Source organism: Palaemon carinicauda, chromosome 38, assembly GCF_036898095.1.
Source record: "Palaemon carinicauda isolate YSFRI2023 chromosome 38, ASM3689809v2, whole genome shotgun sequence".
Classification (NCBI taxonomy): domain Eukaryota; kingdom Metazoa; phylum Arthropoda; class Malacostraca; order Decapoda; family Palaemonidae; genus Palaemon; species Palaemon carinicauda.
The window spans coordinates 23,337,554-23,349,313 of record NC_090762.1 but is presented as its reverse complement, the minus strand read 5'-3'; the positions used below and the strand labels follow the sequence as shown (position 1 = coordinate 23,349,313).

Sequence of the window (11,760 nt, the reverse complement as noted above, 5' to 3'; positions counted from 1 at the left end):
TGGTTAACAAAGAACACAAAAAAGAAATTCTTGGAAATACGTTATGGCGTATCTTACACTGCCCCCTATTTGGTCATGGGCTAAATATTTCCGTAGATACGGCATCACTTGGGTTACTTCATTCAAATGACCTTGCTATATTTTCAACTCAAATAATAAAATTCAAAATTTACAAAATGCAGCGAGCAGCGCTCGGCGTACGCTCATAACACCTCATATACATCACTTTATATCATCGCCTTTATCATTTTCCAAGAGAAGGCACAGTTTCTGCACAGGCCTTCTGAACTCGCCGTTCTCAGTCTTGATCAAAGCTTGACGTACGCGACCGTCAGCGCTCCGAGTGACCTCCATGACTTTCCCTAGAGGCCAGCTGCCTCGGGGAAGCCGCTCGTCCAGCGTTAGAACGATGTCACCGACGTTGATGTCACGCTTTGGGACTGACCACTTCTGGCGCTCCTGAAGCAGGGGGAGATACTCCTGTATCCACCTGCGCCAGAATTCGTCAGCGAGGAACTGTGCCTGTCTCCATCGCCTCTTCACATACATGTCCTTCTTGCATGTGGATGTGAAGGGATCGGGTGACCCTTTCAAAGTTAGGATCATGTTAGGCGTGAGAGGGACAGGGCAGTTCGGGTCGTCGTTGATCTTCGTCAGAGGTCGGCTATTAACAACAGCCTCCACTTCGCAGAACAGAGTGCGAAGCGTTTCATCAGTCGTGACTTGTTGGAGACAGGCCGCTGTGAGGGCTCTTCGGACGGACCTGATCAGACGCTCCCACACTCCGCCAAAGTGTGAGGCATGTGGTGGATGAAAGTTCCACTCTATGCCTCGGATCGAGAGTGTGTCTCTGATTTCTCCTTCGTTGAAGCGCTGGAGAGCTTCTCTTAGCTCTCGTTCCGTGGCCACAATGTTGGTCCCGTTGTCGGACCACATTCTCTTGATAGGCCCCCTGCGAGCGACGAAACGCCTGATGGCGTTGACGAAGGAGTCTTGTTCCATTGTATCGATCACTTCCAGGTGGACTGCTCGCGAGGTAAGGCATGTAAAGATAGCGCCCCAACGCTTCACTGTGGACCTTCCTTGCTTCACTAAGAACGGTCCGAAGCAGTCCGACCCAGTGTTAGTAAAGGGGGGTTCATCTGGACAAAGCCGGTCGGATGGCAGTTCAGCCATCACCTGAACTAAAGGACGACGACTTAGTCTGCGACAGACCAAGCATTCTCGAATGACAGTCTTGACGATCGCATTTCCGCGGACGATCCAGTAGTTTGTCCTCAACTGGGTCATCAGGTGGTTCTGGCCACAATGGCCGCAGGATTCGTGCGTGGCTCTCACCATAAGCTTGACCGCCGGAGAACTGCTGGGTAGGATGATCGGATGCTTGGCCGTATCTGCCAGTGTTGATTTCTGCAATCGACCACCAACGTGGAGCAATCCATCCTTGAGAAATGGTCTCAGCTTGATTAATTTACTAGACCTCTTCAGCGATCTTCCCTTCTTCGAGAGGGTGCTTAACTCTTCTTCATACTCTTGGCTTTGGGTCAGTCTCCAGATCAAATTCTCCGCGGTACGCAGCTCCGCACTCGAGAGTGAGTCGCCGCTGTATGGGCGAGCCTTCTGCATGTGGCGGATAAATCTTGTCATCCACGCGACGGTCCTGACAAACTTCAACCAGGAGGAGAATCTTGTCGCTATTGATTCAATGAACGTTGGTTCTTTCTTCGTTATATCGAAGACGAGAGAAGTCTTCACTTCGGCGTCTGGATCAAGCTCTCCTCTGACAACATCTTCGGGCATGGTTGGCCAGTGCGTTTCGTCCATCTTGAGGAAATCTGGTCCTGAAAACCACAAAGATGATTGGAGGAAGTCAGCGACGGAGAGGCCACGTGACGCAAGGTCTGCTGGGTTCGCAGTAGTATTGATGTATCTCCAAGCCATAATGTCGGATGTATCCCTAATGAGATTGACCCTATTGTCCACAAAGGTCTGATACCTCGCAGTCGGATTTCTGAGATATTTTAGTACTGACGTGCTATCAGTCCAGAAGACTGACGGGGCCAGTTTCAGATCGAGCTCAGTCTTCAGCTTTGAGTCCATCTGTGCAGCGATAGCAGCCGCCGTCAGCTCAAGACGAGGGATGGTGGTCCTTTTCAGAGGGGCGACTCTCGCCCGTCCTATGACAAGAGTGCAATGAATCTTTCCGTTGACACCAACTACACGCAAGTAAGAGACTACACCATAGCCTGTCTGACTTGCGTCTGCAAAGTGGTGCAGCTGAAGGGTGTCAACATCTCCGAAGTCTGGTGGTATGAAGGACCTTCGCAGTTGGAACTCTTCCAGTTGTGGCAACTGCGCAAGCCAGGTCTTCCATCGAACAAGTTCATCAGCAGACATCTCCTCATCCCACGAGAGCTTCCTTCGGCACATTTCTTGCAACAGGATCTTCGCGATCAAAGTGACGGGGGATAAGTAGCCCAAGGGGTCATAGATCGATGCAACAACAGAGAGCACACCACGTCGGTTGAAAGGCTTGTCTTTAAGGACGATTCTGAACGTGAACACGTCTATGCTCATATTCCAATGGATCCCCAGGGCTCGTTCAGTTGGCAGCTCATCTTTATTCAAGTCTAGGACAGCCACAGAGTCGTCTCGTTCTTCTCTGGGGATCGCAGCTAGAATTTGCTTGCTGCTGGAGGTCCATTGGTTAAGACGGAAACCTCCATCCCTGCACAGGTTGATCAGATCTCTTGTCAGTTTAATGCATTCTTCCTCATCATCCATCGCCTTGAGGAGGTTGTCGACGTAGAAGTTGCGACGTATAGAGTTAGAAGCTTCTTCGTTATACATGCTTCCAAAGTCCAGGGCCGTTTTGCGTAAGCAGAAGTTAACGACGCTCGGCGATGATCTTGCGCCAAAAACGTGGGACGTCATTCTGAAGACTTGCAGTTCTTTGCTGGTGACACCTTCTGGCCACCAGAGGTACCTCAGGCAGTCTCTGTCCTCTTCAGGTACCTTCACCTGATGGAACATCTCCTGCACGTCTGCTGTGATGGCATGTTGACCCTCTCTAAAACGCAGGAGAACACCCGTCAGGCTATTGGTGAGGTCGGGGCCTTGCATCAGATGTTCGTTGAGAGATGTTCCTCGGTGCCTTGCCTTCAGATCGAAGACCACTCGGTCTTTCTGTTTGACAGGATGCCTGACAGAGTGGTGCGGCATAAGCCATACGCGCCCGTCCTCCCTGTCTAGCTGACTTACAGGAACCCTTTCAGCGTAGCCCTTATCAGTATATTTCTCCATCTGAGCTACGTAGGATGTCTTGTAAGCTTCGTCGTTGTCTAGTCTTCTTTTCAAGCTTCGGGCTCGTCGAATTGCCATATTCATATTATCAGGTAGAGGAGTAGAGTCCTTGAATGGCAGCTTGGCCACGTACTTTCCATATCGATGCTGTGTCGTGTTATTCAAGGTGGCCAAGAATCTCTTATCCTCTAGGGAATCTTCCAATTTGGAGAGGGATTCCTTTTCGAAGAAATCTCTATTAAAATGACTCTGCAGTAACTCTGTCAAGTCTTGAGGGTCAAATTTTCGATGAACATGATGCACGGGTGAGACCTCCGATGCAGACCGGTCTCCAGTAGGACCGAAAGCCACCCAACCAAGCTTGGTTAGGTAGGCGGATGGCTCATTGGCAGTGCCGTGGCGTTGCTCCAGAATGACTCGATTCAGGGTCGTGTCTAACCCGATCACTAGCTCGACCTGTTCGTGGTCAGTTGGCAAGCTTTGCAGCTCTACGTCTGCCATGTGTGGCCATCTCTTCAGCCAGTCCGAAGGCATTATGTAGTCCGTCGACACATTAATTTTGTCAGTAACAAAGACTTCTTTTACTCGTTCTTCCTCCTCACCTCCGTTGATGTTACCAAGGGTGAGTTGGACCACTTCCTTGCAGTCGAACGTACCGGCCTCTGTCACCATGGTCTGGTTGCAAGGCCTTCCCGTTACACCTAGCCGATCTATTAGGCTCCTTGCGGCTAGCGTGGGTGCGGCTCCTCCATCTATGAAGCCGACCGTAGTGCACGTTCCGTTCACCATGACTGGGATAAGCTTCAACATTGTACGACCATCAGGTCGTCGGTCAGTGGACATGGCGTGTACGTGCCCCGTCGTCGCAGGAGTCCCAGCCTCTAGAGCGGTTTCGGTGCTAGTTCTATCAGGTGGTGCATTGCTAGTCGTCCCGGCCTCCGCTTTAGGTTTGTCAGATGTCTTGTACACAGTTGCTCTCTTGGAGTTTGTACTGTCCCTTGAAGGGGTTTTCTTCACATAGTGCAAGAGCGTGTGATGCGTCCCCAAGCCGCACTTGCCACACGAAGATTCTTCTTCACAGGCTTCGTGATTGTGCGCGACATTTAAGCATCTGAAGCAGAGTTTGGCATCCACCACAGCATTCCAGCGGTCATCCAAATTGAGGCTTTGGAATCGGTGGCACGACTGAATTCCGTGCTTATTTTTCTTGCAGTATACGCAATATATCCCATTGTCGGAAGGAGAGCTGTGGTGAACAGGCAAGCCTTTAGCTTTAATCGGCTTGCTCGTGTCCTCAGGTTTGCCCTTGGATGGACGACGGTCGCACTCGTAGTACTTCAATTCTTTAGCGACCAGTGCCTGTCTCTCCACAAAGGTGATCAGGGCTGGAAGCTTGTGTTCATGTTCCAGGTACTTAGAGACCCATCTTACCCGAAGAGGGTGAGGGAGCTTTTCCACTATCTTTCTCATAGTTTCTTGCAGCTCAATTCTAGTGTAATTTGCACCCAGTGCTGCCTTCACCTTCTTTAGGTAAGAAGCGTAGTTCATTAACCTTCGCTATCACCTGCTGGGATTTCCTTCCATTCGAGAAGCTGACGAATAAAAGCTTCGGTAGCATCGACTTCTCTGCCGTAGAATTCACTCAGCTGCTTCCAAGCTTCATCGTACCCAATTGTCGGTGACAGGTGCAAGCAGTGCTCAACCAGGTTTCTCGGAGGCCCATCTAGGATATGATACAAGTGGTTCAGCCTGCGCTCGGGGTCCGAGGTATTGTTCTCAATGTGCCATTTGAAGGACATCTTGAACCAATTAAATTTGGTGAAGTCGCCTCCAAAGCGCTCAAGTTTAGTAGGTGGTAACAGCGTTGTCCGCGCCAACTCATTGCTGCTAGCAAGAGTGCATTCGAGTGCCTTAAGCACTTGAGAGTTGTTGGACAAGGGGTTAGTAACAGAGGGTTCAAATGTGGCATGTCGTGGTGCGAAAGGAGTTGAGGTGGGATCCAATGGCCGTGAGTGGACTTCCATGGGTGTAGAATGGCATTCTGGTCCTCTTGTATGTTCTACAGGGTCCAATGTCCGCATAGCACTTGGGTCATTCTCGTGGTGGTGGGCGACACTTAGCCTCCATTGATTGATCCTAGACTCATGTTCAGTCTCCATGACCTTTACACTGGAAACTCTCACGCTTCCGGCATGTGAAGACACTTCCGAACCACATTGCGACTCTCCTGCCTCCGATCTAATTTCGTATTCAAGTTGCTGTCTCTGAACCTCGAGCTCGGCCTCCAGCAATGCAGCGTCCGCTAGCCCTCTAGCGGCCCGATCCTCGGCATCTCTCTGAGCAGCGAGTTCATCAGCTTCAGCTTTCTTCTTGGCTGCACGTTCTTCCGCTTCTAAGCGTGCCTTCAGTTGAACCTTGGCTAAGTTAGCTTGCGCTTCTAACAGCTTTCGGCGGACCTCGCTTGTGTCGCTCTTGGATGACGTTCTTGATTTTAATGATCTCTCCGACATGATGACGATGTTCCCAGCTCGGCGTCAACGTCTGAGAAAGATTCACTTCTTGATAGTCAGGTTACAATCAGTCATCTGAGACCCACTTTGTGTAAAGATCTAAAACTGTAGAACACCGGAGAGGGGTTCACTCTCTCGGCTAAAGTTCTAAGTTATTGGCGTGTAGGTCTTGAAAACTCACGTCTTTTATAATTAGAAGAGTACAACTTGTATATCGGACGAGGTTTTAGCTGCAAACAAAAAAAAACAGCTCGTCAATAAGAAAATACAGCAATGGTACAGGATTACATTAATTGCAATAGGGTTCATTATAATACATAAATACAAGTCAATAAAGAAAATACAGCAATGGTACAGGATTACATGAATTGCAATAGGGTTCATTACAATAAATAATAGACTTACATCTTTTCCCAACGCCAATTCTGTTTCAAGTTCAGTTCAAAGAACATTCACAGGTGGTACCGTTAATCTCCTGCGAGTGATTAGTTATCAAGCCAAATGTGTGATTGGTCCTTCACACACGGAGAGACACTCCTAAATCACTGCATCAGTCAACACAGAAAGCTGAGCACAGAGATGCTCGCACCACAGCGGACAGCCATGCACTGCCAAGGTCCGGGGCCGTGACGTCACTCTGTCTAGCGCGAGATGCCCCTCTGAGCCGACCAATCATGGAGCTAGACCATCGCTATGCCCATATAAGGTTATGTTTTCAGCACTTAGAGTTGGTCCTGGAGAACGTAAAGGAAAACTAAATTAATCCTCATGGTTAACAAAGAACACAAAAAAAGAAATTCTTGGAAATACGTTATGGCGTATCTTACACTAGTCATAGTCGTTATGTTATATGTTGTAAGGTTCCATTCCAGGGATTTTAGCACCCCTTGCAGTAGAGAGGAACTAGCCTACATCTTGGACAGCTATTTTCAAAAGACTGAACTTTTTCTTACTATTTGTTTAATTTATGTCCGTAGATGACTTTAATCATCACATTTAAAGTATTCTTATAATAATATCATACTTATCTTTCAGTAGTTGTGGTAGAGACTATGAATTCGATAACCACCATTAATTGATAAAGTTTTTATTTTGACCTGACAGTGTTTTAATAAGTCTTAATTCATGGCATGAAACTTCGAAAGATAAAGCTACTCTACTATATGAGAGACTTTTCTTTTAAACTAAAGAGGCTAATTTTGTAGACTAGATTAAATGGCAATAAACAGGACTATTAGTTTTTTAACAAAAGAGTAATAATTTCACATATTCTATGCAATATATATATATATATATATATATATATATATATATATATATATATATATATATATATATATATATATATATATATATATATATATATATATACACACACACACACACACACACACACATATATATATATATATATATATTCGAACTCATATTCTAATGCTACCATGCATCAGTATTCAGTAACGTTATTTGTGTACAGACAACCGCTACAAGTTGACGTTTTTGTTTTTAAGGTGGAGGAACAACAATAACAAGTTATAGTATCTTCTTGCAAAAGAAAAAAAAAATGCATAAGTAGGCCTACATCGAAGTGATCTTTAGGACTATTCAGGTTGGTTACTGGATTTGTAGATACTAAAAGTAGAATAGTTGTATTTTTGTCCAAAGTACTGTAGTAACTCAGTGTACCTAACCTAACAGGTTGTTGGTATTCAGTTGAATATGTAAAATACTTTTTCAGTTCTCCTCCCGACCATTTATTTGGAGATTTAAGGCATTATTTTCAGGTTATAGTAATTTCATTATGAATAAAATTAATTAAAACCATGTTCTCTTGCCCTCGGGTATTAAAGTTCAAATTGGTTTTAAAGGTCGCTCATGACTGGCAGAGGCAAGGACAGTGAAAAGGCCATGAAGACTGACCATATATTCATATCGGTGCTTAAGCCCAATCACCACCCAAGCTAGAACCAGGAAGGGCCAGGCAATGGCTGATAATGACTCAGCAGGTAGACATATAGGCTCCCCTAAACTGCTCTTCCTAGCTTACTAGGTAGGTGAGGTGGTAGTATTACAAAAACCTATTGAGCTTGAGCAGGTTTTGAATCCCAGTCCAGCAGATTGCTAAGCAGGGATGTATCTGATGAGGGAAAATCTATGGTAGAGTTAAATCAGGGTGATAGGAATTTTCAAGTATTTGTAATATGATTTTTTTCACAGCTACAGACAGTGGCGTAGCAATCCGTCTTTGCGGATAGGACTAGGTGGTGCAGAGATATTTTGTGGGTTCCAAAGACAATTAGGCGCTAGTGTAGCTTGTTTCCTATCCAAACTTCTTGTTCCTATTAAGTGTAACTTATATCCTACCCAAGTTTTGGGTTGGGAAAATTTACTGGGGAATTGATAAATGATGGTAAAACTAACCTTTTCTTCTCTGTACATTATTCTCTGGGACGCATAATAAATTCATGGAAAATTAAGCAAAATATTTGCATCCTTTGTTCCTGAGATATTTTTCAATTGTTTGTCGACATTCTAAGAATTGGACATATTTGCTCCTGTTTGTTCATGTGACCTGGGTAAGGGGATCTGGGGCTTGCCCCCTGGCTAGGTCTGTGACGTGGCAACTACTAGGTTAAGTTAGGTGGGTGGTGTTAGGTTTTGTGCCCTTTAGAATGTAACCCAAAATTTGGTTACTAGGTTAATGTCTAGGAGAGGGCCGCATGAAGATAACACTGATATTCAATTTATTTTTACTAGAATATGTAGGAATGTATGTATATAATGGTATACCAGTGAGATAATTTAGTGAAAATCATTAATAGTCGAAATATCGACGATCAAACTCACGCTACTCTTGTCTTCCTCCAAGATTTTTCTAAGTGTGTTGTTATTGTTGACTGTGTCTTATTTTTGCTCAAATGAGCCCTGTAACCACTATAATCCGCAGACAAACTAGTGCACTATGACGTCTTCACGTTTGGCCAATCACAGTTTGACAATACATTTTCTTTCCCAATGACGTCTTCACGTTTGGCCAATCACAGTTCGACAATACATTTTCTTTCCCAATGACGTCTTCACGTTTGGCCAATCACAGTGCAACAATACATTTTCTTACCCATCACAGTGCGACAATACATTTTCTTACCCAGCCATTTTATTTCGTTCCTAGACATGGAGGCCGTAGCAAGCACGTCGTCTGATATTGCACAAGCAATTGAAATTCCCGTTTCTTGTGCCGACTGTTTCTTAAGTTACGGTGAATTTGTGTTAGCCTATTCGGGGAAAATCGAAAAACTTGTGGATTTGTGCCAGAGACACAATTTAATTTTGCAAAATAAAAAATGTCCGCATTGTGAGGAAGTGTGTAGGATTGACTACAAGGAACATAGTTTTAGGTGTGACAAGTCTTACATTACGAAAGGACGTAGACGTAAGCGTTGTTCATATAAAGTGTCGGTGTTTGTGGGTACCTGGTTTTCCAAAGGAAAACTGGACATTGAAACTAATTTAAAATTTATAGTTTTGTGGGTTCAAAACTGGTTTTGCTACGATGTGGCCATTTCTGAATTGAAATTAAATAAAGGCACTGTCTGTGATTGGTCTTCTTTTTGCAGGGAAGTTGTAATTAATTGGGTATTAAGGCGCAGCAAGAAAATTGGCGGCCACAATTAATTGTACAGTAGAAATTGACGAGTCCAAATTCGGCAAACGCAAATATAATGTTGGCCGAGTAATAGACGGCCAGTGGGTATTTGGTGGTATTTGCCGAGAATCACGTGAGTTTTTTCTGGTCCCCGTGGAAACCCGGGATCGTGACACCCTGCTCTCGCTGATTAAGGAGAGGATCGAGCCAGGCACAACTATAATTTCGGACTGTTGGCGAGCTTATAACTGTCTGGCAGAGGAAGGTTTTAAGCATTTGACGGTTAACCACAGCCTTCACTTCGTTGATCCCCAGACACAGGCTCATACCAATACTGTGGAGAGGAAGTGGCGGGACGTGAAGAATTTAGTGCCGAAATATGGTAGGAGGAAAAAACACTTCGTCGGGTACCTTGCCACTTCCTACTTCAAGTTGCATGTCAGGGAACCATCGCAACGGCTTCACGTTTTCTTCAAAGCAGCAGCACATCTTTACCAACCAACAGTTTAAGGTAAGCTTCATTGATTTATAGAATATATTATAATGGTGATAGTATAACGAAGGGGGGGTCGCAGGGGGGGCGAAGCCCCCCCCGGTAGGCCTAGGTAGGGGTACAGGGCCCCCTAGGCTAGGTTAGGTGGGTGTCTTAGGTTCGGTGGTGCCCTGAAAATTACTGTGGCCTTAAGGGGAGGTCGGAGGGGGGCGGAGGGCCCCCCCCCCCCCCCGGTAGGCCTAGGTAGGGGTACAGGGCCCCCAGGGTAGGGTAGGTAGTTGTATTAGGTTCGGTAGTGCCCCGAAAAATCACTTTTCTCCTCCTCCCCCCCACCCAATAACCCCGCTTCCCACTGGGGTCCCCCATAATTGTAGTAGTAGGTTTATGCTTACATTTTATGCATAAGAGTTAAGTCTTAGTTTATTTTTTATTCATTTCCTCATGTTTCTATGCGATGTGCAACAATAATCTGGTTGTTTTTTGCAGTTTTTCGTCGTTAATACTTGAAAAACGGGTGCGGCCTTCTCCTAGACATATACCGGTTACTATATGATATTTTAATTACTAGCGAATCTGAAATTCGCTATAAGAAATGGATGAATGCTGGCTAGTTTGATATCTTTCTCGATAAGTTTAGTAGGAGCTGTGGTATAATAAATTGCGTATTGGTCGATTTAATGTAAAATCTGTCACTCACTGTCCATTGTTTATGTTTTGGAAACTGACGGCGAATTATTGCGCACGAGTTGTTTGCACTCTCTTTTTTGAGCTATTTAGCTTTTTCTATGACATAATCATTACCTGGCTTTTTCAACCAATTATGAGCTTTCAAATATTTATGCACAAGTTCCCGGATGTTGTTCTACTGCAGCCATATTTTTTGCCACCCTCCCCTTCAGTTTGAGCTTTACCACCATCATATAAAGATGACCTTAAGGGAAATAGGCCTACAATCAATTTTGAAATTTAGTGTACTTTTATCTATATCGGCAATTGATTATAATGGAAATGCTCTCCGTTCAGTGTATATCTATTGTTACTCATATCAAAGTAAAAGAAAATCCCGAAATGATGACCCGCGGGCCTTGCGAGCACAGCTCAATATGTACTGCTTGCCAGAACATAGGGGCAGGGAGATTATGTTTATTTGTGAGCGAAGTGAGCCATGGCAGAGCAAAAACCATTAGAAGTACCTTTAGTGAATCATGGATAATTATGATGCTTTAATTTTCAGCCACTTAATGGACCATATATATTTCTAACTGGTTATTTCTTATGTTTATTCTGCATGTCTGACCATTATTATTGCTGTAAATCACTCTTGTTTGGCATTTCTCTATCCAAAAAACCTTGGTTTCCCACTGAGGTCCCTCATAATTGTCTTTATATAAGGGGGTCCAAAAACTCCTAAATGGGTAGTTTGTCCTGTAAGGACAGTGAGACGAGCTATCACCAACGACAACTGACAGTTTATTCAAACATACGTGGGAATATAATACAGGGTGCGGGAGGAAAAGTAGCATGCGCGCAGGCGCCAATTCAGCTTGAACTAACCGCCAAAATATGTGTTTTTTCACACGTACAAATACTTGAATTACAAGTCAATAGAAATAGGTAATGAAATAATAAATACATGAAATTGTAGCTCTGAGGGAGCGGAATAAATATATACAGTTAGCCACAGTGTGGCGAAACGAGAATTTAAATAAAATAGAGAATTCGGTGAAATTGCTGGACGACGGAGGAAGTGATGTCCTTACAAGTACTCCCCCCCCCCAAGACATCAGGTGGCATAGAGGGCTGATGAG

General features: G+C 44.8%; 1 protein-coding gene and 1 pseudogene across 1 annotated transcript; one reads left to right on the top strand and one right to left on the bottom strand.

The window, feature by feature from the left end:
- Positions 1-222: 222 nt before the first annotated feature.
- Positions 223-4,773, bottom strand: LOC137630259 (uncharacterized). Its single transcript, XM_068361712.1, has one exon. The coding sequence runs from the start codon at positions 4,771-4,773 to the stop codon at positions 223-225; it is 4,551 nt and encodes a 1,516-aa protein (XP_068217813.1).
- Positions 4,774-8,987: 4,214 nt separating this feature from the next.
- On the top strand, positions 8,988-9,969 carry LOC137630258 (uncharacterized; annotated as a pseudogene).
- Positions 9,970-11,760: the final 1,791 nt, after the last annotated feature.

What these genes read in the sequence shown, in the direction of transcription:
- LOC137630259 (XM_068361712.1), bottom strand. Translation starts at nt 4,773, where the DNA reads ATGAGAAAGATAGTGGAAAAGCTCCCTCACCCTCTTCGGGTAAGATGG.